The sequence below is a fragment of the Lepisosteus platostomus genome, chromosome 5, assembly GCF_059453375.1.
Source record: "Lepisosteus platostomus isolate fLepPlt1 chromosome 5, fLepPlt1.hap1, whole genome shotgun sequence".
NCBI classification, from domain to species: Eukaryota; Metazoa; Chordata; class Actinopteri; order Semionotiformes; family Lepisosteidae; genus Lepisosteus; species Lepisosteus platostomus.
The window spans coordinates 3,225,873-3,252,464 of NC_142615.1; the positions used below are offsets into that span (position 1 = coordinate 3,225,873).

At 54.1% G+C, this 26,592-nt stretch overlaps 2 protein-coding genes and 1 long non-coding RNA gene across 4 annotated transcripts in view; 1 reads left to right on the top strand and 2 right to left on the bottom strand.

The window, feature by feature from the left end:
- Positions 1 to 5,857, bottom strand: part of gabbr1b (gamma-aminobutyric acid (GABA) B receptor, 1b) — an 86,249-nt gene extending 80,392 nt beyond the window's left edge. The window contains exons 1-2 of one of the 2 annotated variants that reach the window (XM_088632033.1): positions 5,555 to 5,857; positions 4,881 to 4,926 (exon numbers count right to left, since the gene is read on the bottom strand). The gene's annotated coding sequence lies outside the window, so the exon portion shown is untranslated. Of the gene's footprint in view, positions 1 to 4,880; positions 4,970 to 5,554 lie in introns of those variants that run through there. The other variant, XM_088632034.1, reaches the window with a different exon arrangement.
- Positions 5,245 to 11,262, top strand: LOC148662496 (uncharacterized). The gene is made up of 2 exons (XR_015936823.1): positions 5,245 to 5,550; positions 10,610 to 11,262. It is a non-coding gene; the product is annotated as an uncharacterized LOC148662496 (long non-coding RNA).
- On the bottom strand, positions 10,567 to 26,535 carry sh3bp5lb (SH3-binding domain protein 5-like, b). Its single transcript, XM_088632075.1, has 6 exons — positions 25,590 to 26,535; positions 23,384 to 23,446; positions 21,822 to 21,950; positions 20,391 to 20,552; positions 14,521 to 14,694; positions 10,567 to 12,853 (listed from the first exon to the last, which is right to left on the bottom strand). The coding sequence occupies exons 1-6, from the start codon at positions 25,911 to 25,913 to the stop codon at positions 12,293 to 12,295; spliced, it is 1,413 nt and encodes a 470-aa protein (XP_088488201.1). The 5' UTR covers positions 25,914 to 26,535; the 3' UTR covers positions 10,567 to 12,292.
- Between the last annotated feature and the right edge of the window lie 57 nt (positions 26,536 to 26,592).

Below are 26,592 nucleotides of genomic sequence, written 5' to 3' on the forward strand. Positions count from 1 at the left end.
CAGGACGATAAAGACACTCCATCTGGCTCATTGATCACTTTGACATTGTATCTCTGTTCAGTTCTAGGCAGAGAGATGAAGGACATATATCTACTTTTGGAATGTCAGTGCTTCTGCAGTCAGTCGATCGACCAGTGTGTGTGTGTGTGTGTGTGTGTGTGTGTGTGTGTGTGTGTGTGTGTGTGTGTGTGTCGGAGGTGGTGTGCCGTCATGTTGCTATCAGTGTGTCTTTGAGAGAGGGAGCACTGTACAGTGGCATGAAAGGCGCTATATAAAGGACATGGTGTGGCCGTGTGTGAGAGAGAGATGGAGAGACTGTGTGTCAGAGAGGCTGAGTGCTCTGTTGAGCTGCAGTGTTAATTGGTGTTTCCGTGCAGCTGAGAGGTGTTTAATTATCGGGATGGTGCCGTCTGGGAGCAGAGCCGACGGATCCCAGCTCCCAGAGGAGTGAGCTGTGACACTTCTGCTGCTGTCGGGAGCATCGGTTACTGAGCGCAGGGTCCCCCAGTCTCACAGCTCAGGGGTCCCCCAGTCCAGTGAGTCTCACAGCTCAGGGGTCCCCCAGTCCAGTGAGTCTCACAGCTCAGGGGTCCCCCAGTCCAGTGAGTCTCACAGCTCAGGGGTCCCCCAGTCCAGTGAGTCTCACAGCTCAGGGGTCCCCAGTCCAGTGAGTCTCACAGCTCAGGGGTCCCCCAGTCCAGCGAGTCTCACAGCTCAGGGGACCCCAGTCCAGTGAGTCTTATAGCTCAGGGGTCCCCAGTCCAGTGAGTCTCACAGCTCAGGCAATGTGTCAGTGTGTCAGAGTGTCAGTCAGTCAGTGTTTTAGAGTGTCAGGCAGTGTGTCAGTGTGTTAAGAGTGTAAAGACTGTTAAGAGTGTCAGAGTGTCAGATTGCAGTCAGTGTGTCAGCAGGTTGCGGGCAGTGTGTCAGTGTGTCAGTGTGCCAGCAGGCTGCGGGCAGTGTGTCAGTGTGTCAGTGTGCCAGCAGGCTGCGGGCAGTGTGTCAGTGTGTCAGTGTGCCACTTGGTCACAGTGTCAGAGTGTCAGTCAATCAGAGTGTCAGTGTGTCAGTCAGTCAGTGTGCCACTTGGTCACAGTGTCAGAGTGTCAGTCAGTCAGTCAGTCAGTGTGTCAGTCAGTCAGTGTGCCACTTGGTCACAGTGTCAGAGTGTCAGTCAGTCAGTCAGTCAGTCAGTGTGTCAGTCAGACAGTATGTCACACACTCACAGTTTCTCTCATCCTCTCTTTAGCACGCACACACACACACAGTAGCTGAGTGTATCCAAGTTTTCAGAGAACTTGCAAGAGAAACGACCGGGAGATAAAAAGCTCTGAATTTATTTTGGGATGGCAGACAGGTGGCCTGGGGATGAATCATGCTGGCAGCCCGATGATTCCAGTCCCGGAACACGGGGGACCTTCCTTAAAAAGAGTTCGGCACTGTACATGAGCAGAGACTGTACATACAGAATCAGGATCATCCATCCATCAGCTTTCTCACTGCTCTCTCCAGTGCAGGCTCACAGGGGAGCTGAGTCTGTCCCAGCAGGCAACAGGCACAAGGCAGGGCTCACCCTGGACAGGACAGCAGTCCATCACAGGACACAGACACACTCACACACCCTGGACAGGACAGCAGTCCATCACAGGACACACACACACTCACACACCCTGGACAGGACACCAGTCCATCACAGGATACACACACACTCACACACCCTGGACAGGACAGCAGTCCATCACAGGACACACACACACTCACACACCCTGGACAGGACAGCAGTCCATCACAGGACACACACACACTCACACACCCTGGACAGGACACCAGTCCATCACAGGATACACACACACTCACACACCCTGGACAGGACAGCAGTCCATCACAGGACACACACACACTCACACACCCTGGACAGGACAGCAGTCCATCACAGGACACACACACACACACACACACACTCACACACCCTGGACAGGACACCAGTCCATCACAGGATACACACACACTCACACACCCTGGACAGGACAGCAGTCCATCACAGGACACACACACACTCACACACCCTGGACAGGACACCAGTCCACCACAGGATACACAGGACACTCACACACCCTGGACAGGACAGCAGTCCATCACAGGACACACACACACACACTCACACACCCTAGACAGGACACCAGTCCATCACAGGACACACACACACTCACACACCCTGGACAGGACACCAGTCCATCACAGGACACACACACACTCACACACCCTGGACAGGACACCAGTCCATCACAGGACACACACACACTCACACACCCCGGACATGGACACCAGTCCATCACAGGACACACACACACAGTCACACACCCTGGACAGGACACCAGTCCATCACAGTAATACAATACTGCAGTAATACAGTGCCACAATACTACTATAATATAATACCACAATACTGCAGAAATACAATAAAACAATATTACAGCGATACAATACCAGAATACTTCAGGAAAACAGTGCTACAATACTGCAGTACTACAATACCGCGATGCTACAGTAATATGTGTAAATAGCACAATACTGCAGTTAGACAGTGCTACAATACTGCAGTAATACAGTGCAACTATACTGTCATACTATAATACCACAACAATACAGAAATACAACAGCAATACTACAATCAATACAATACCACTATACTACAGTAAATAGAATACCACAATACTACAATACAGTGCCACGATAATAAGGTAATACAACACTACAATATTGCAGAAATACAATACCAGAATACTACTATAATAGAATGCTGCAATAATACTACAACAATTTGACAGTAACATACTAGTTTTCAGTAATACAGTGACACAATACTGCAGCAAGAGAATACCACAATAAAGCAGTAATACAATGCTGCAATAATAGTGCTACAATACTACAGTAACAATACCACATTAATACAGTGGCACAATACTGTAGCAATATAATGCCACAATACTGCAGTAATACAGTGCCAAAATACAGTGCCACAATATTAAAACACTATAATACTACAATACTGCAGTAATACAGTGCCACAATAATGCAGCAATACTACAGTTATACAGTGCCACAATACTACAGTAATACAATGCTGCAATAATAGTGCTACAATACTACAGTAACGATACCACAATACCACATTAATACAGTGGCACAATACAATATAATGCCACAATACTGCAGTAATACAGTGCCACAATATTAAAACACTATAATACTACAATACTACAATACTACAGTAATACAATGCTGCAATAATAGTGCTACAATAATACAGTAACGATACTACAATACCACATTAATAGTGCCACAATATTAAAACACTATAATACTACAATACTACAATAAAACAGTGCCACAATACTGCAGCAATACTACAGTAATACAGTGCCACAATACTACAGTAATACAATGCTACAATAATAGTGCTACAATACTACAGTAACGCTACCACAATACCACATGAACACAGTGGCACAATACTGCAGTAATACTGTGCCACAATACTGCAGTAATACACTACCACAATACTACAATACAGTGCCACAATATTAAAACACTATAATACTACAATACTGCAGTCAGTGCCACAATAATGCAGCAATACTACAGTAATACAGTGCCACAATACTACAGTAATACAATGCTGCAATAATAGTGCTACAATAATACAGTAAAGATACTACAATATTAAAACACTATAATATTACAATACTGCAGTAATACAGTGCCACAATACTGCAGCAATACTACAGTAATACAGTGCCACAGTACTACAGTAATACAATGCTGCAATAATAGTGCTACAATACTACAGTAACGATACCACAATACCACATTAATACAGTGCCATAATATTAAAACACTATAATACTACAATTATACAGCTCCACAATACTACAGTAACGATACCACAATACCACATTAATACAGTGCCACAATACTAAAATACAGTGCCACAAGATTAAAACACTATAATACTACAGTAATACAGTACCACAATACTGCAGCAATACTACAATAATACAGTGCCACAACACTACAGCAACATAATACCACAATACAGTGTCACAATATTACAACACTACAATACTGCAGTAATACAGTACCACAGTATTATGGGGATACAGTCCAACAATAGCACAGTAATACAGTTCCACAATATTATAGTATCACAGTGCTACAATACAACAGCAATACCACAATATTACGACAATACAGAGCCAAAGTACTACAGTAAACTCCTGCCATGTGCTCAGCGATCCTTCTGAGCAAAGTCACCGCAGTGAATCCACAGAGGACCCACGGTCTCCCGTTCCGGCGTGACAGAGGACACCCACTCCACGCGCAGCTCCTGAAGCGCGCCAAACCCAGCCGGGCCGGACCGGGCCGAACCGGTTCAGCCCCCGCTCCGGGACCGAGAGACTCGCCGGTGTCCCCAGAGCAGCGTGGCGTGACGGTGACGTAGCCACGGGTGGGTAACACATCACCAAGAGCTCCCCACTTCCTCCTCTCCCTTGACCAGACACGTCCTCCACCCCTGTGGGCATTTTCCCCGTGGACAAAACCAGCCCAGCCCGGCCCGGCCCGACACCCGAACCTCACAGCTCGCGCCGCGTGGGTCGCTCGTGGGAGATGACCACTTGTAGGCTACATCGTGTCGAAACCTATCGCCAAATCTCTTGCCTCCCCCACTCACACACACACACACACACACACACGAGCAGTTCGGAGCCTCGAGGCGAAACCGATCAGCGACCGACCGGCCTAATCGATCACGTCAGATGTGAGAAACTAATAATAATAATAATAATAATAATAATAATAATAATAATAACTGGACTTACCTCAGCCCTGGCGCCGGGTCCCCAGTCCGGACAGGTCCCCCACCAGCTGACAAGACAGGTGTCCGCCGCCGAGGTCAGAGTTCACGGCGACCAGAGCGGGGAAAAAAAACACCCCAAAATAAAAATAAAATAAAACCCCGGGAATTCCACGCGCCGGGGCTGTCCTCGCACACCCGGACGCCGCCGAGCCGGACCCGGACCCGAACGGGGGGCTCTCCGTGTCCGTGGATCTCCCACGGGTGAAGGTGGGGAGTGGACGGAGGGAAAGAGTCTGCCGGCAGCCGCGCTTCTCGGAAAAGTCGACCGGCTCCCCACCCCCCGACACGGGCAGGAGAGATCCTGCGCTTTTCCGGCGTGGGACCGGCGTCTGTCGCGTAGAGGAAAAAAGAAAAAAACAGTGACACGCACACGGGTCCGCGCGGCGCAGGTGGATCACGGCACGGACCGCGGCGCCTGACCCACGGACGGGGCGAGCTCTCGGCACGGCCCGGTACCGCCTGCTGATCGAGCGCTTCCCACACGGAGCGGCCGTGTGGCGGCGGCGGCGGCGACAAACAGGCACAAAAATACTACTACAACAACACAACAACAACAACAACAACAACGGACGAGCGAGCGAGCGACCCGCAACCCGGAGTCTCCGCGGGGACGGACGGGCTCGGACGCGCAGGTACCTCGGTCCGCCGGAAACTGCCCCTCCTGCCACGGCCCCTCCGGGACAGACGACAGGCAAACAGCCGAGTCACGGGTTCATGCGTGTCTGTGTGTGTGTGTGTGGGGAGGGGGGGACGTGTGTTTTCTCTCTCTCTCTCTCCGGGTGTGTGTGTGTGTATATATATATGCGAGCCGTATTTCTCCCGGCCCAGCCTCGTTCGGGCAAACTCGGATTATGCAGGGAAAGGAGGAGGAGGAGGAGGATAGCGGAGAGAGTAAAATCTGCCCGAGAGGAGTCCCTTCCCTCTCTCCTCTCTCTCCTCTCTCTCTCTCTCTCTCCCTCACTCAGACGTCACCGCTTGGCGAGGTAGCGCTCGCTCCGACAGAAACAGCATCTGCAGGGCTGTGTACAGATCACACACACACACACACACACCACAGGAGAGGAGACACAGGGGAGATCACAGAGCACCCCTCAGTAAGAAACATACCACTGGACAGGAGACTGGAGCGTCCAGTCAGTGTGTCTGTATGAACCCCTCTCTCTCTCAGTGCAGTGTTCATGTCCTGGAGTGTCCAGTCAGTGTGTGTGTGTGAACCCCTCTCTCTCTCAGTGCAGTGTTCATGTACTGGAGTGTCCAGTCAGTGTGTCTGTGTGAACCCCTCTCTCTCTCAGTGCAGTGTTCATGTACTGGAGTGTCCAGTCAGTGTGTCTGTGTGAACCCCTCTCTCTCTCAGTGCAGTGTTCATGTCCTGGAGTGTCCAGTCAGTGTGTCTGTGTGAACCCCTCTCTCTCTCAGTGCAGTGTTCATGTACTGGAGTGTCCAGTCAGTGTGTGTGTATGAACCCCTCTCTCTCTCAGTGCAGTGTTCATGTACTGGAGTGTCCAGTCAGTGTGTGTGTATGAACCCCTCTCTCTCTCAGTGCAGTGTTCATGTACTGGAGTGTCCAGTCAGTGTGTGTGTATGAACCCCTCTCTCTCTCAGTGCAGTGTTCATGTTCTTTAGTGTCCAGTGTCTGTGCTCACTGTATTTCCTGGCTCTGTGAACTCCTATGCCCCACCCTCACTCATCCTCCCTCTCTCCTGACTCTCTGAGTGCAGTATTGATTTCCCAGACAGTGATGATTCAGTAATGTGTCTCTAATAGTTTTGTGTTCATTTTTAACTCGAATCGACAGCTCACACACACAGAACACACACTGAGACACTGACACACACAGAACACACACCTCAGAGAATCACACACACTGAGACACTGACGCACACTGAGACACTGACACACACAGAGCACACACCTCAGAGAATCACACACACTGAGACACTGACGCACACAGAGCACACACTGAGACACTGACACACACAGAACACACACTGAGACACTGACACACACAGAACACACACCTCAGAGAATCACACACACTGAGACACTGACGCACACAGAGCACACACTGAGACACTGACACACACAGAGCACACACCTCAGAGAATCACACACACTGAGACACTGACACACACAGAACACACACTGAGACACTGACACACACAGAACACACACTTCAGAGAATCACACACACGGAACACACACTGAGACACTGACACACACAGAGCACACACCTCAGAGAATCACACACACTGAGACACTGACACACACAGAACACACACTGAGACACTGACACACACAACACACACCTCAGAGAATCACACACACTGAGACACTGACACACACAGAACACACACTGAGACACTGACACACACAGAACACACACTTCAGAGAATCACACACATGGAACACACACTGAGACACTGACACACACAGAGCACACACCTCAGAGAATCACACACACTGAGACACTGACACACACAGAACACACACTGAGACACTGACACACACAGAACGCACACCTCAGAGAATCACACACACTGAGACACTGACACACACACAGAACACACACTGAGACACTGACACACACAGAACACACACCTCAGAGAATCACACACACTGAGACACTGACACACACAGAACACACACCTCAGAGAATCACACACACTGAGACACTGACACACACAGAACACACACTGAGACACTGACACACACAGAACACACACTTCAGAGAATCACACACATGGAACACACACTGAGACACTGACACACACAGAGCACACACCTCAGAGAATCACACACACTGAGACACTGACACACACAGAACACACACTGAGACACTGACACACACAGAACGCACACCTCAGAGAATCACACACACTGAGACACTGACACACACACAGAACACACACTGAGACACTGACACACACAGAACACACACCTCAGAGAATCACACACACTGAGACACTGACACACACAGAACACACACCTCAGAGAATCACACACACTGAGACACTGACACGTACAGAACACACACTGAGACACTGACACGTACAGAACACACACCTCAGAGAATCACACACACTGAGACACTGACGCACACAGAGCACACACCTCAGACAATCACACACACCGAGACACTGATACACACAGAGCACACACCTCAGAGAATCACACACACTGAGACACTGACACGTACAGAACACACACCTCAGAGAATCACACACACTAAGACACTGACACACACAGAGCACACACTGAGACACTGACACACACAGAACACACACCTCAGAGAATCACACACACTGAGACACTGACACACACAGAACACACACCTCAGAGAATCACACACACTGAGACACTGACACGTACAGAACACACACTGAGACACTGACACACACAGAACACACACTTCAGAGAATCACACACACTGAGACACTGACACACACAGAACACACTCTGAGACACTGACACACACAGAACACACACCTCAGAGAATCACACACACTGAGACACTGACACACACAGAACACACACCTCAGAGAATCACACACACTGAGACACTGACACACACAGAACACACACCTCAGAGAATCACACACACTGAGACACTGACACACACAGAACACACACCTCAGACAATCACACACAGAGAGACACTGACACACAGAACACACACCTCAGAGAATCACACACACTGAGACACTGACACACACAGAGCACACACTGAGACACTGACACACACAGAGCACACACCTCAGAGAATCACACACACTGAGACACTGACACACACCGAACACACACCTCAGAGAATCACACACACTGAGACACTGACACACACAGAACACACACCTCAGAGAATCACACACACTGAGACACTGACACAGAACACACACCTCAGAGAATCACACACACTGAGACACAGAGCACACACTGAGACACTGACACACACACAGAGCACACACCTCAGAGAATCACACATACTGAGACACTGACACACACAGAGAGACACTGACACACAGAGCACACACGGAGTCACCCACAGAGCCCTCACAGCGACACTACAACACGCAGCACACACCCCAGGTACACTGGCACGCGGACACACACTCCTTCGCTGGGCGAGCAGGTCCAGGTGAGAGAGTGCTCTATTCTGGGGCTGCTCTTCCCAGCCTATATTTAACGCCATTGAATTATTGAAGCCGTGCAATTCGAGACAGAGTGACTCTCTCCTCGCCGCCAGTACTGTCTCTCATTATCAATTCATGGGGCTGTCTCCCTCGATGCCTCTCTGCGTGTTAACCCCTCTGTCTCTCTCTATACTGTCCTGTTAACCCCTCTGTCTCTCTCTATACTGTCCTGTTAACCCCTCTGTCTCTCTCTATACTGCCTTCTGTTAACCCCTCTGTCTCTCTCTATACTGCCTTCTGTTTACCCCTCTCTCTCTATACTGTCTTCTGTTAACCCCTCTGTCTCTCTATGCTGTCCTGTTGACCCCCTCTCTCTATACTGTCCTGTTAACCCCTCTGTCTCTCTCTATACTGTCCTGTTAACCCCTCTGTCTCTCTCTATACTGCCTTCTGTTAACCCCTCTGTCTCTCTCTATACTGCCTTCTGTTGACCCCCCTCTCTCTATACTGTCTTCTGTTAACCCCTCTGTCTCTCTCTATACTGCCTTCTGTTAACCCCTCTGTCTCTCTCTATACTGCCTTCTGTTTACCCCTCTCTCTCTATACTGTCCTGTTAACCCCTCTGCCTCGCTATACTGTCCTGTTAACCCCTCTGTCTCTCTCTATACTGTCCTGTTAACCCCTCTGCCTCTCTATACTGTCCTGTTAACCCCTCTGTCTCTCTATGCTGTCCTGTTGACCCCCTCTCTCTATACTGTCCTGTTAACCCCTCTGTCTCTCTCTATACTGTCCTGTTAACCCCTTAACTCCTGAGTGTGAGTGTGTGACAGTGTACTGTACCCTCTCAGACAGGAGTGTGAGTGTGTGACAGTGTACTGTACCCCCTCAGACAGGAGTGTGAGTGTGTGACAGTGTACTGTACACTCTCAGACAGGAGTGTGAGTGTGTGACAGTGTACTGTACCCTCTCAGACAGGAGTGTGAGTGCGTGACAGTGTACTGTACCCTCTCAGACAGGAGTGTGAGTGTGTGACAGTGTACTGTACCCTCTCAGACAGGAGTGTGAGTGTGTGACAGTGTACTGTACCCTCTCAGACAGGAGTGTGAGTGTGTGACAGTGTACTGTACCCCCTCAGACAGGGGTGTGAGTGTGTGACAGTGTACTGTACACTCTCAGACAGGAGTGTGAGTGTGTGACAGTGTACTGTACACTCTCAGACAGGAGTGTGAGTGTGTGACAGTGTACTGTACCCTCTCAGACAGGAGTGTGAGTGCGTGACAGTGTACTGTACCCTCTCAGACAGGAGTGTGAGTGCGTGACAGTGTACTGTACCCTCTCAGACAGGAGTGTGAGTGCGTGACAGTGTACTGTACCCTCTCAGACAGGAGTGTGTGTGTGTGTGACAGTGTACTGTACCCTCTCAGACAGGAGTGTGAGTGTGTGACAGTGTACTGTACCCTCTCAGACAGGAGTGTGTGTGTGTGTGACAGTGTACGAGGATGCAATAAGTCCCCCGGAAGATACGATTTTTAAATAAACTTTATTTTTCGCTCTCCTTCATCAGCAGCACCTTCAGGAGCCTTGAATTCTGCTCTTATTAAATACAATATTTACACCGAGACACGTCTGCTTCAGACCGAGCCCTGCCCAGGAAGCACGAGACGGAGGGGGGGGTGGGAGGGAGAGGACGGGTAACTGAGGGACAGACCTATTCTGTCCCTCTCTGTCTCTGGAGGAACCTGCAGCCCCAGCCCAGTCCAGCCCAGTCCGGCCCAGACCGTGCCCAGTCCAGCGAGGCACAGGAGAAACAGACCCCCCGGAACCTCGCAGCACGTTCTGAGGTCCCGAACAAAACTGAGCCGCCCAGTCCAAAAGAGCCTCACGGGCACCGGACCCACCCTGCCCCGCCTCGGGCCCGGTTTCCGAACTCGGATGGAGAGAGACTCCCCCAGCCCTGCCCCCCTCACGCGCGCTGTCGCCCCCCGGTGGTGGCTCTCTGTCAGTGCGACGGGGGTTCACCTACGGGCAGACCCGGCGGGGGACTGAAGACATCGGGCCTGCCGGTTCCGACTCGCGCCGGAGCCCGGCACCGAGAACTGGGCTCAGGGAAGTGGGGGTGAAACCGGCTGTGATTCTCGTCACCTGGGACTGTCGAGCGAGGGCAGAGACAACGAGATCTCTGCCTGGGAATAAAGATTTTCCTGACACTTCATGTTGCACCTGTCTCATTCTCTGTCCGAGCCACAGCCAAATGTTCATGTACTGGAGTGTCCAGTCAGTGTGTCTGTATGAACCCCTCTCTCTCTCAGTGCAGTGTTCATGTACTGGAGTGTCCAGTCAGTGTGTCTGTATGAACCCCTCTCTCTCTCAGTGCAGTGTTCATGTCCTGGAGTGTCCAGTCAGTGTGTCTGTGTGAACCCCTCTCTCTCTCAGTGCAGTGTTCATGTACTGGAGTGTCCAGTCAGTGTGTCTGTATGAACCCCTCTCTCTCTCAGTGCAGTGTTCATGTCCTGGAGTGTCCAGTCAGTGTGTCTGTGTGAACCCCTCTCTCTCTCAGTGCAGTGTTCATGTACTGGAGTGTCCAGTCAGGGTGTGTGTATGAACCCCTCTCTCTCTCAGTGCAGTGTTCATGTACTGGAGTGTCCAGTCAGGGTGTGTGTATTAACCCCTCTCTCTCTCAGTGCAGTGTTCATGTACTGGAGTGTCCAGTCAGTGTGTCTGTCTGAACCCCTCTCTCTCTCAGTGCAGTGTTCATGTCCTGGAGTGTCCAGTCGGTTTCTGCTCTCCGGGTCTCTGTGCTCAGCAGCAGCAAAAAAAAGGAACAGCAGTTTTAAAACCATCGCTAAACGTAAAAAAAAAGAAATGCTAAAATATCTTCCTTTCCAACCAAGGCCAACTTGTCAGTTTTCTGGAGATCAATAAATAGTGGCGGTAGGGTGTAAAATCGGAGGGTTAAAGGGTCTTTAGAAACACAGTCGCCGGTCTGCCATTGACGCCAGCCCCGAATCGAAGAGGGGGGGGGTCCGAGCCCGTCTGTGGGCGACCGGCTCCGTCCGAAATCCGTCCTCTGATGCACTTCCCACAATGCACTCTGCCGCCGGGGAGGATTCTGGGTAAAACCGGAATTCAACCGTGCCTTGCAGAGGGAGGAAGAGGAGGGCGGGGGTGGGGGGGAATACATACGGCGTCTCACGCGGGGCTGGGGGAGAGGGAGAGAGAGAGAGAGGGACGCGCCCCCCCGAGCTCCTCAGAGGCTCACGCTGCGGTGGTGCTTCAGGAACGCCGCCGCCGCCGCCCTCCTCTGGCCCCGCGGCGCCCCGGCGCCGGCCGCGGTGGCGTCCCCCTCCTCGCCCGCCGAGAGCTCGTCGCCCTGCAGGCTGGCGTTGTCGCACAGCAGGTCCCCCAGGTGCTCCACGGAGTCGCACTTCTGCAGGTCGGAGGCGATGGTCTGCAGGCTGAGCATCGACAGCGAGTCCGTCTGGTCCAGGCCGGAGGGGGAGGGGCTCACCTGGCCCGGCCACTCCCCCCCGGGCCGGGCCGCGCCCCCCGGGGGCGGGGCCGGGGCCCTGGCCCCGCCCAGCTCGCCCGCCGTCGTCGTCGCCGCCGCCGGCTCGCAGGACTCCGCCCCCACGGGGGAGCTCCGCCCCTCCCAGGACGGCGCCCGCCGGCCCCGCCCCCGCCGCCGCCGCCGCCGCCGCTGGGCGTGGATCTGCTCGCTGATCTGCTCCAGGTTGCGCAGGGCGACGGAGTAGCGGGTCTTCACCTTGGACACGCGGCCCTCCAGGGCCAGGACTTTGACCTTGTGCTCCTGCCCGGCGGCCAGAGAGAGGAGGGGGGAGAGCGTGAGACAGGAGAGAGGAGGGGAGGATAGACTGAGAGGAGGAAGAGAGGGGGGAGGGACAGGAGAGGAGAGGAGGAAGAGAGGGAGGAGGGAGAGGAGAGAGGATAGACTGAGAGGAGGAAGAGAGGGGGGAGGGACGGGAGAGGAGAGGAGGAAGAGAGGGAGGAGGGAGAGGAGAGAGGATAGACTGAGAGGAGGAAGAGAGGGAGGAGGGACAGGAGAGAGGAGAGGAGGATAGGAGACTGAGAGGAGGAAGAGAGGGTGGGGGTACAGGAGAGAGGAGGGGAGGATAGACTGAGAGGAGGAAGAGAGGGGGGGGTACAGGAGAGAGGAGGGGAGGATAGACTGAGAGGAGGAAGAGAGGGAGGAGGGAGAGGAGAGAGGATAGACTGAGAGGAGGAAGAGAGGGAGGAGGGACAGGAGAGAGGAGAGGAGGATAGGAGACTGAGAGGAGGAAGAGAGGGTGAGGGTACAGGAGAGAGGAGAGAGGATAGACTGAGAGGAGGAAGAGAGGGAGGAGGGACAGGAGAGAGGAGGGGAGGATAGGAGACTGAGAGGAGGAAGAGAGGGGGGAGGGACAGGAGAGAGGAGGGGAGGGAGGAGGGACAGGAGAGAGGAGAGGAGGATAGGAGACCGAGAGGAGGAAGAGAGGGGGGAGGGACAGGAGAGTAGAGGAGGAAGAGAGGGAGGAGGGAGAGGAGAGAGGAGAGGAGGAAGAGAGGGAGGAGGGAGAGGAGAGAGGATAGACTGAGAGGAGGAAGAGAGGGAGGAGGGACAGGAGAGAGGAGAGGAGGAGGGGAGACTGGAGGAAGAGAGGGAGGAGGGACAGGAGAGAGGAGAGAGGCTAGGAGACTGAGAGGAGGAAGAGAGGGAGGAGGGACGGGAGAGAGGAGCGGAGGATAGGAGACTGAGAGGAGGAAGAGAGGGAGGAGGGACAGGAGAGAGGAGAGGAGGAGGGGAGACTGAGTGGAGGAAGAGAGGGGGGAGAGCGTGAGACAGGAGAGAGGAGGGGAGGATAGACTGAGAGGAGGAAGAGAGGGAGGAGGGAGAGGAGAGAGGATAGACTGAGAGGAGGAAAGGAGGGGGGAGGGACAGGAGAGAGGAGAGAGGATAGACTGAGAGGAGGAAGAGAGGGAGGAGGGACAGGAGAGAGGAGAGGAGGATAGGAGACTGAGAGGAGGAAGAGAGGGTGGGGGTACAGGAGAGAGGAGGGGAGGATAGACTGAGAGGAGGAAGAGAGGGAGGAGGGACAGGAGAGAGGAGAGGAGGATAGGAGACTGAGAGGAGGAAGAGAGGGTGAGGGTACAGGAGAGAGGAGGGGAGGATAGACTGAGAGGAGGAAGAGAGGGGGGTACAGGAGAGAGGAGGGGAGGATAGGAGACCGAGAGGAGGAAGAGAGGGGGGAGGTACAGGAGAGAGGAGAGAGGATAGGAGACTGAGAGGAGGAAGAGAAGGAGGAGGGACAGGAGGGAGAGGGAGGAGAGAGATAAGAAAAGAGAGTGAGAAAGGAGAGAGGAGACAAAGGAGGGAGGACAGAGAGAGGAGAGAGTGACGGGAGGGACTGGGAGGTGAGAGAGGAGAGAGGAGAAAGCAGAGTGATGTTGGGCCGAGTCCCACAGAGCAGGCAGACTGACCTCCAGGATGTGGTTGAACTGGGCCTTGAGCTCGAAGTAGGGTTTGGACTTGATGATGACCCTCTTGAGGGACTTCTGGAGGGTCTGGACCCGGGCCTCCGCCTCCTGACACAGCAGGGTGACTCTCTGGTGCTCCCTCTCACTGCGCAGCCTCTCCTCCTCGGCCTCGTTCACCTGCGACACACACAACACACACGCTGTAAACACACACACCGGTGCTCCCTCTCACTGCGCAGCCTCTCCTCCTCGGCCTCGTTCACCTGCGACACACACAACACACACACCGGTGCTCCCTCTCACTGCGCAGCCTCTCCTCCTCGGCCTCGTTCACCTGCGACACACACAACACACACACACTGTAAACACACACACCGGTGCTCCCTCTCACTGCGCAGCCTCTCCTCCTCGGCCTCGTTCACCTGCGACACACACAACACACACACTGTAAACACACACACACACCGGTGCTCCCTCTCACTGCGCAGCCTCTCCTCCTCGGCCTCGTTCACCTGGGACACACACACAACACACACACACTGTAAACACACACACCGGTGCTCCCTCTCACTGCGCAGCCTCTCCTCCTCGGCCTCGTTCACCTGGGACACACACACAACACACACACACTGTAAACACACACACCGGTGCTCCCTCTCACTGCGCAGCCTCTCCTCCTCGGCCTCGTTCACCTGCGACACACACAACACACACACACTGTAAACACACACACCGGTGCTCCCTCTCACTGCGCAGCCTCTCCTCCTCGGCCTCGTTCACCTGCGACACACACACAACACACACACACTGTAAACACACACACCGGTGCTCCCTCTCACTGCGCAGCCTCTCCTCCTCGGCCTCGTTCTCCTGCGACACACACACAACACACACGCTGTAAACACACACACCGGTGCTCCCTCTCACTGCGCAGCCTCTCCTCCTCGGCGTCGTTCACCTGCGACACACACAACACACACACACACTGTAAACACACACACACACCGGTGCTCCCTCTCACTGCGCAGCCTCTCCTCCTCGGCCTCGTTCACCTGCGACACACACACAACACACACACACTGTAAACACACACACCGGTGCTCCCTCTCACTGCGCAGCCTCTCCTCCTCGGCCTCGTTCACCTGCTACACACACAACACACACACTGTAAACACACACACCGGTGCTCCCTCTCACTGCGCAGCCTCTCCTCCTCGGCCTCGTTCACCTGCGACACACACACAACACACACACTGTAAACACACACACCGGTGCTCCCTCTCACTGCGCAGCCTCTCCTCCTCGGCCTCGTTCACCTGCGACACACACACAACACACACACTGTAAACACACACACTGGTGCTCCCTCTCACTGCGCAGCCTCTCCTCCTCGGCCTCGTTCACCTGCGACACACACACAACACACACACACTGTAAACACACACACCGGTGCTCCCTCTCACTGCACAACCTCTCGTCCTCGGCCTTGTTCACCTCAGACACACACAACATTACACACACAGTGTCACTGCTCAGACACTGCATTAATTACACACAGTGTCACTGCTCAGACACTGCATTAATTACACACAGTGTCACTGCTCAGACACTGCATTAATTACACACACTGTTACTGCTCAGACACTGCATTAATTACACACACACTGTCACTGCTCAGACACTGCATTAATTACACACACTGTCACTGCTTAGACACTGCATTAATTACACACACTGTCACTGCTCAGACACTGCATTAATTACACACACTGTCACTGCTCAGACACTGCATTAATTACACACACGTACTGCTCAGACACTGCATTAATTACACACACTTATTGCTCAGACACTGCATTAATTACACACAGTGTCACTGCTCAGACACTGCATTAATTACACACAGTGTCACTGCTCAGACACTGCATTAATTACACACACACTGTCACTGCTCAGACACTGCATTAATTACACACACAGTGTCACTGCTCAGACACTGCATTAATTACACACAGTGTCTCTGCTCAGACACTGCATTAATAACAAACACTTATTGCTCAGACACTGAATTAATTACACACAGTGTCACTGCTCAGACACTGCATTAATTACACACACTTCCTGCTCAGACACTGCATTACTTACACACGGTGTTAACGTACACACTGTTTATGCACATGCACTCTGTTAAAGCAAGCAAAAGGCTCTGGTATGTGCACACAGAGGAACAGAGGTTTGTATAAAAGGCTAACACACACAGAGCGCAGATCTCTCTCAGCGGGACAGACAGCCCTCCTAGGGTCAGAGTGTCTGATGTGGAGAGTCTTTACAGGAGAGACACTGCTCTCACACTGACACTCCAGCACACCCACAGTAACTCACACACACAGACCCACACCAATACCCACAGTATCTCACTCACACACTGAGCACACACTCACACAGACCCACACCAATACCCACAGTATCTCACTCACACACTGAGCACAGACACACAGACCCACACCAATACCCACAGTATCTCACTCACACACTGAGCACACACACACACAGACCCACACCAATACCCACAGTATCTCACTCACACACTGAGCACAGACACACAGACCCACACCAATACCCACAGTATCTCACTCACACACTGAGCACACACTCACACAGACTCACACCAATACCCACAGTATCTCACTCACACACTGAGCACACACTCACACAGACTCACACCAATACCCACAGTATCTCACTCACACACTGAGCACACACACACACAGACCCACACCAATACCCACAGTATCTCACTCACACACTGAGCACACACTCACACAGACCCACACCAATACCCACAGTATCTCACTCACACACTGAGCACACACTCACACAGACCCACACCAATACCCACAGTATCTCACTCACACACTGAGCACACACTCACACAGACCCACACCAATACCCACAGTATCTCACTCACACACTGAGCACACACTCACACAGACTCACACCAATACCCACAGTATCTCACTCACACACTGAGCACACACACACACAGACCCACACCAATACCCACAGTATCTCACTCACACACTGAGCACAGACACACAGACCCACACCAATACCCACAGTATCTCACTCACACACTGAGCACACACTCACACAGACCCACACCAATACCCACAGTATCTCACTCACACACTGAGCACACACACACACAGACCCACACCAATACCCACAGTATCTCACTCACACACTGAGCACACACACACACAGACCCACACCAATACCCACAGTATCTCACTCACACACTGAGCACACACTCACACACAGACCCACACCAATACCCACAGTATCTCACTCACACACTGAGCACACACTCACACAGACCCACACCAATACCCACAGTATCTCACTCACACACTGAGCACACACTCACACAGACCCACACCAATACCCACAGTATCTCACTCACACACTGAGCACACTCACACAGACCCACACCAATACCCACAGTATCTCACTCACACAGACCCACACCAATACCCACAGTATCTCACTCACACACTGAGCACACACTCACACAGACCCACACCAATACCCACAGTATCTCACTCACACACTGAGCACACACTCACACAGACCCACACCAATACCCACAGTATCTCACTCACACACTGAGCACACACTCACACAGACCCACACCAATACCCACAGTATCTCACTCACACACTGAGCACACACTCACACAGACCCACACCAATACCCACAGTATCTCACTCACACACTGAGCACAGACACACAGACCCACACCAATACCCACAGTATCTCACTCACACACTGAGCACACACTCACACAGACCCACACCAATACCCACAGTATCTCACTCACACACTGAGCACACACTCACACAGACTCACACCAATACCCACAGTATCTCACTCACACACTGAGCACACACTCACACAGACCCACACCAATACCCACAGTATCTCACTCACACACTGAGCACACACTCACACAGACCCACACCAATACCCACAGTATCTCACTCACACACTGAGCACACACTCACACAGACCCACACCAATACCCACAGTATCTCACTCACACACTGAGCACACACTCACACAGACCCACACCAATACCCACAGTATCTCACTCACACACTGAGCACAGACACACAGACCCACACCAATACCCACAGTATCTCACTCACACACTGAGCACACACACACACAGACCCACACCAATACCCACAGTATCTCACTCACACACTGAGCACACACTCACACAGACCCACACCAATACCCACAGTATCTCACTCACACACTGAGCACACACTCACACAGACCCACACCAATACCCACAGTATCTCACTCACACACTGAGCACACACTCACACAGACCCACACCAATACCCACAGTATCTCACTCACACACTGAGCACACACTCACACAGACCCACACCAATACCCACAGTATCTCACTCACACACTGAGCACAGACACACAGACCCACACCAATACCCACAGTATCTCACTCACACACTGAGCACACACTCACACAGACCCACACCAATACCCACAGTATCTCACTATCACACTGAGCACACACTCACACAGACCCACACCAATACCCACAGTATCTCACTCACACACTGAGCACACACTCACACAGACCCACACCAATACCCACAGTATCTCACTCACACACTGAGCACACACTCACACAGACCCACACCAATACCCACAGTATCTCACTCACACACTGAGCACACACTCACACAGACTCACACCAATACCCACAGTATCTCACTCACACACTGAGCACACACTCACACAGACCCACACCAATACCCACAGTATCTCACTCACACACTGAGCACACACTCACACAGACCCACACCAATACCCACAGTATCTCACTCACACACTGAGCACACACTCACACAGACCCACACCAATACCCACAGTATCTCACTATCACACTGAGCACACACTCACACAGACCCACACCAATACCCACAGTATCTCACTCACACACTGAGCACACACTCACACAGACCCACACCAATACCCACAGTATCTCACTCACACACTGAGCACACACTCACACAGACCCACACCAATACCCACAGTATCTCACTCACACACTGAGCACACACTCACACAGACCCACACCAATACCCACAGTATCTCACTCACACACTGAGCACACTCACACAGACCCACACCAATACCCACAGTATCTCACTCACACACATTTGGACTCTTCTGTACACAGAGGGGGGTGGGGGTGGGGAACAAGTTGCCCAGCCCTGTGGTTGAAGCCGATACCCTGGCTTCTCTCCAGACACAGCTGGGTGAGCTCCTCCAGTCAGGACAGGGGGCTCTTCTGTACACAGAGGGGGGTGGGGGTGGGGAACAGGCTGCCCAGCCCTGTGGTTGAAGCCGATACCCTGGTTCCTCTCCAGACACAGCTGGGTGAGCTCCTCCAGTCAGGACAGGAGGCTCTACTGTACACAGAGGGGGGCGGGGGTGGGGAACAAGTTGCCCAGCCCTGTGGTTGAAGCCGATACCCTGGTTCCTCTCCAGACCCAGCTGGGTGAGCTCCTCTGTACACAGAGGGGGGTGGGGGTGGGGAACAAGCTGCCCAGCCCTGCGGTTGAAGCCGATACCCTGGCTCCTCTCCAGACACAGCTGGGTGAGCTCCTCCAGTCAGGACAGGAGGCTCTACTGTACACAGAGGGGGGCGGGGGTGGGGAACAGGCTGCCCAGCCCCTGTGGTTGAAGCCAATACCCTGGCTTCTCTCCAGACACAGCTGGGTGAGCTCCTCCAGTCAGGACAGGAGGCTCTCCTGTACTGTGGGTTATCGGGGTACCTTGGCCGTGGCGTGGTTCAGCATCTCCTGCCAGGTGGGGTCCAGGCGGTTGCGGTCGGCCATCAGCCCCTGCTCGGCCACGTAGACCATCTCCCTGGCGGCGTTGTGCATGGACACGGCCCGCTCGTAGCTCAGCGCTGCCTTCTGGGTCTCCTGCTGCGCCTGGTGGACACGGGGACAGGAGGGTGACCGGCTCGCCCCCCCCCGCACCAGGGGTCGAGATGGCTGCACCCCCACACTTATGGGATCACCAGGGTACCGACTGGACCGGGGACACAGACCCCTGGACTGACTGGACCAGAGTCACAGACCCCTGGACTGACTGGACCAGAGACACTGACCCCTGGACTGACTGGACCGGGGACACAGACCCCTGGACTGACTGGACCAGAGACACAGACCCCTGGACTGACTGGACCAGAGGTCACAGACCCCTGGACTGACTGGACCAGGGACACCGACCCCTGGACTGACTGGACCAGGGACACAGACCCCTGGACTGACTGGACCAGGGACACCGACCCCTGGACTGACTGGACCGGGGACACCGACCCCTGGACTGACTGGACCAGAGTCACAGACCCCTGGACTGACTGGACCGGGGACACCGACCCCTGGACTGACTGGACCGGGGACACCGACCCCTGGACTGACTGGACCGGGGACACCGACCCCTGGACTGACTGGACCGGGGACACCGACCCCTGGACTGACTGGACCGGGGACACAGACCCCTGGACTGACTGGACCAGAGTCACAGACCCCTGGACTGACTGGACCAGGGACACCGACCCCTGGACTGACTGGACCAGGGACACCGACCCCTGGACTGACTGGACCAGGGACACCGACCCCTGGACTGACTGGACCAGGGACACCGACCCCTGGACTGACTGGACCGGGGACACCGACCCCTGGACTGACTGGACCAGAGTCACAGACCCCTGGACTGACTGGACCGGGGACACCGACCCCTGGACTGACTGGACCAGAGTCACAGACCCCTGGACCGACTGGACCGGGGACACAGACCCCTGGACCGACTGGACCGGGGACACAGACCCCTGGACCGACTGGACCGGGGACACCGACCCCTGGACTGACTGGACCGGGGACACAGACCCCTGGACCGACTGGACCAGAGTCACAGACCCCTGGACTGACTGGACCGGGGACACAGACCCCCGGACTGACTGGACCGGGGACACAGACCCCTGGACTGACTGGACCAGAGTCACAGACCCCTGGACTGACTGGACCGGGGACACAGACCCCTGGACTGACTGGACCGGAGTCACAGACCCCTGGACTGACTGGACCAGAGTCACAGACCCCTGGACTGACTGGACCGGGGGTCTCCAGGACACTAGACACCGGGGAACCTGCGGACTCCAGGGCGGGAGAGGTCAGCGCGGGTCGGCGGGTCAGTACCTCCTTGGCCAGCCGGCGGGCCTCGTAGTAGGGCCGGGCCTTGTCGATGCAGGCGCCCAGCTGGGAGCCCTGGGCGTTGAGCCTGCGGGCCGAGTCGGTCAGGATCCTGCGGTAGCCGGAGCGCGCTTCCTGAGGGAGAGGAGGGAGGGGAAGCTCGGACACTGGCCTGAGAGGGGGAGGGGGAGGGTGTGTGAGAGTGTGAGTGAGAGTGTGTGAGGGTGAGGGTGTGAGGAGGTGTGAGGGTGTGAGGGTGTGTGAGAGTGAGAGTGTGTGAGGGTGAGGGTGTGTGAGTGTGAGAGTGTGTGAGAGTGTGTGAGGGTGTGTGAGGGTGTGAGAGTGTGTGAGGGTGAGGGTGTGAGAGTGTGAGAGTGTGTGAGGGTGTGAGGGTGTGAGGGTGTTTAAGTGTGTGAGGGGGTGAGGTTGTGTGAGAGTGTGTGAGCATGAGAGGGGGTGTGAGGGTGTGAGTGAGGGTGTGAGAGAGTGTGTGAGGGTGTGAGAGTGAGAGTGTGTGAAGGTGAGGGTGTGAGAGTGTGTGAGGGTATGAGTGTGAGGGGATGTGAGAGTGTGAGAGTGTGTGAGGGTGTCAGGGTGTTTAAGTGTGTGAGGGGGTGAGGTTGTGTGAGAGTGTGTGAGCATGAGAGGGGGTGTGAGGGTGTGAGAGAGTGTGTGAGGGTGTGAGTGTGAGGGGGTGGGAGTGTGTGAGTGTGTGAGTGTGTGAAGGTGAGGGTGTGAGAGTGTGTGAGCATGAGAGGGGGTGTGAGGGTGTGTGAGAGTGTGTGAGAGAGTGTGTGAGGGTGTGAGTGTGAGGGGGTGAGGGTGTGAGAGTGTGTGAGCATGAGAGGGGGTGTGAGGGTGTGTGAGAGTGTGTGTGTGAGGGTGCCAGAGTGTGAGGGGGGTGAGTGTGAGGGGGTGAGGTTGTGTGAGAGTGGGTGAGGGTGTGAGTATGAGGTTGTGTGAGGGTGTGAGTGTGAGGGGGTGTGAGTGTGTGAGCATGAGGGGGGTGTGAGGGTGAGAGTGTGAGTGTGAGGGGGTGTGAGTGTGTGAGCATGAGGGGGGTGTGAGGGTGTGAGTGAGGGTGCGAGAGTGTGAGGGTGCGAGAGTGTGAGGGGGTGAGGTTGTGTGAGTGTGTGAGTGTGAGGGGGTGTGAGTGAGGGTGTGTGTGAGGGGGGTGAGTGTGAGGGGGTTGAGTGTGAGGGGGTGAGGCTGTGTAAGAGTGTGTGAGGGTGTGAAGTTGTGTGAGAGTGTGTGAGGGTGTGAGTGTGAGTGAGGGTGTGTGAGAGTGTGTGTGTGAGGGGGGTGAGTGTGAGGGGGTGAGGCTGTGTAAGAGTGTGTGAGGGTGTGAGTGTGAGGGGGTGAAGTTGTGTGAGAGTGTGTGAGCATGAGAGGGGGTGTGAGGGTGTGAGTGTTAGGATGTGAGGGTATGAATGAGGGTTTGGGGGTGTATGTTTGTGTGAGGGTGTGAGTGAGGGAGTGTGAGGGTTTGTGGGTGTATGTTTGTGTGAGGGTGTGAGTGTGGGGTCTAAGTGTGTGTGTGAGTGTGAGTCTGTGTGACGAGGTCTCACATCCAACTGCAGCTCCAGCCTGTTGATCTCCTCACTGGCCTGATTGAGGTGCTCCAGTTCCTCCTGAGAGGAGAGAGAAAGAGGGAATTAAATTCCTGACTGACTGGACACTCCAGTACATGAACACTGCACTGAGAGAGAGAGGGGTTCATACAGACACACTGACTGGACACTCCAGTACATGAACACTGCACTGAGAGAGAGAGGGGTTCATACAGACACACTGACTGGACACTCCAGTACATGAACACTGCACTGAGAGAGAGAGGGGTTCACACAGACACACTGACTGGACACTCCAGTACATGAACACTGCACTGAGAGAGAGAGGGGTTCACACAGACACACTGACTGGACACTCCAGTACATGAACACTGCACTGAGAGAGAGAGGGGTTCACACAGACACCCTGACTGGACACTCCAGTACATGAACACTGCACTGAGAGAGAGAGAGGGGTTCATACAGACACACTGACTGGACACTCCAGTACATGAACACTGCACTGAGAGAGAGAGAGGGGTTAATATAGACACACTGACTGGACACTCCAGTACATGAACACTGCACTGAGAGAGAGAGGGGTTCATACAGACACCCTGACTGGACACTCCAGTACATGAACACTGCACTGAAGGGAGTGTCCTACACTGACAGGCTGGAGGAACTGAAACTCTGCCAGGCAGACAGACAGATTGGTGCCAACATCTAGTCAGCTACCGGCCAGCTAGACAGCTGAGCTGTGGTGTCAGTGTGGATTAGAGTCTAGATCTCCGAAGCACTGATCCCAGATTAACACAGATCCCACACTCTGACACACAACACACACAAAGGGACACACACACTGATCCAACACTGTCACACACAGTGGCACACTCACTGAGCACACTACACTACACACTCACAGAGACACACACTGATCTAACACACAACACACACAGGGGCACACTCACTGATTACACTACACACTCACAGAGACACACACACTGATCTAACACACAACACACACAGGGGCCCACTCACTGATCACACTACACTACACACTCACAGAGACACACGCACTGACCTAACACACAACACACACAGGGGCCCACTCACTGATCACACTACACTACACACTCACAGAGACACACACACTGATCTAACACTCTGACACACAACACTGTCACACACTGGGGCCCACTTACTGATCACACTACACTACACACTCACAGAGACACACACTGATCTAACACACAACACACACAGGGGCACAATCACTGATCACACTACACACTCACAGAGACACACACACTGACCTAACACACAACACACACAGGGGCACACTCACTGATCACACTACACTACACACTCACAGAGACACACACACTGATCTAACACACAACACACACAGGGGCCCATTCACTGATCACACTACACTACACACTCACAGAGACACACACACTGATCTAACACTCTGACACACAACACTGTCACACACTGGGGCCCACTTACTGATCACACTACACTACACACTCACAGAGACACACACTGATCTAACACACAACACACACAGGGGCACAATCACTGATCACACTACACACTCACAGAGACACACACACTGACCTAACACACAACACACACAGGGGCACACTCACTGATCACACTACACTACACACTCACAGAGACACACACTGACCTAACACACAACACACACAGGGGCACACTCACTGATCACACTACACTACACACTCACAGAGACACACACACTGATCTAACACACAACACACACAGGGGCACACTCACTGATCACACTACACTACACACTCACAGAGACACACACACAACACTGTCACACACCGGGGCCCACTCACTGATCACACTACACGCTTGCAAGCACACACACAGAGCCTGAAGGCCACCACCTGCAGCATGTCCACACACACACACAAACACACCCCCCCTCACTGCACAACACCGGGTACAGATACTGCCCGAGTTGTCAACCTACAGACTCCACACCGAGGTCACACAGGGAACTACACACCTGCCTAATTCCACAACCCTATCATCGCACAGAAATCGTGTACGATGTCTTTGGTGTCAAAGCGCCCTCACAATGACGCGTCACGAAAGGCGCTATATAAGCAGCTCTGGATACACCTGTCACAACGGGGACTTCCGTTTGGACGTGGCGGCGAGTTTAATAACGCAAGCGAGCTCCTACCTGGATTCTCGGGTCCAGCTCCTTCTCGGCTTCATCCTCGTTCTCGCTCTCCTCCACCTCGTCTTCCTCCTCGTCCTCCTCCTCCTCCTCGCCCTCGCCTCCCATCCCTGCCTTCCCTTCCTCCTGCGCCTTGCCGCCGCCTCCTCCTCCCCTCTCCCCGGCCTCGGCCTCCCCTCCTCTCTCCCCGCGGCCGCCCCCGTCTTTCTCCCCGCCCGGCGACTCCAGCCCCTCGCCCCCGTCTCCCCCCGGCGTCTCTTCCCTCCGCTCGACGGGCTCGGGGTCCCCGGACCCGGCCGGGCTCTCACGCAAGCTCCCCGGCTCCATCTCGGGCCTTGTCGGCGGAGCGCTGAACGGGTGCGCGTCAGCCGGCGCGGCCGACAGTATTGGCGTGTCTGTGTGTGTGTGTGAATTAAAAGAAGAGAGGGCTTAAAACCGGGCCGATGAATCGGAAAGCCATGGAAAAGGGTGTATTTTTTGGTTTTCCAGGAACAAAATTCTGCTACTCCTGCTGAACCCAGAGCAGGACCCGAACCGCCTCCTGTGTGTTAAAACGACAGGGGGGGGGAATTGGACGCCTCCCAATCTGTCACATTCCCTTGGACAACCCCGGCTCAGTCAACTCCCTCCCCATCTCCCGGTCGCACACAGGCACGCAAACAAAAGGTAAATAGAAACCGCCTCCCGTCCGGCGAGGTTCGGGCCCCTCTCGGCCGCCGTACCGGCATTACCTCATTTCACGGCGCCGGCTTTCCGTAACGCCCGAGGGGCCATCTTGACGTACGGCAGGCCCCGGTGATTGGCTCGGCGGGGTCACATGACCAGCTCCCCACCGCCCTCCTCCACCAATGAACAGGACCGCGGCCGTCGCCAAGACGACAAGGCCGACGACAGACCACATTCTGGACTTGGGCGAACGCGCCCGGCCCGTCTGTCTCCTTTTGTTGTCCTGCAAGGTGGAGAGCAGCGTCGTGATTCCCACCCCTGGCATCGGCGCCATGCCCCT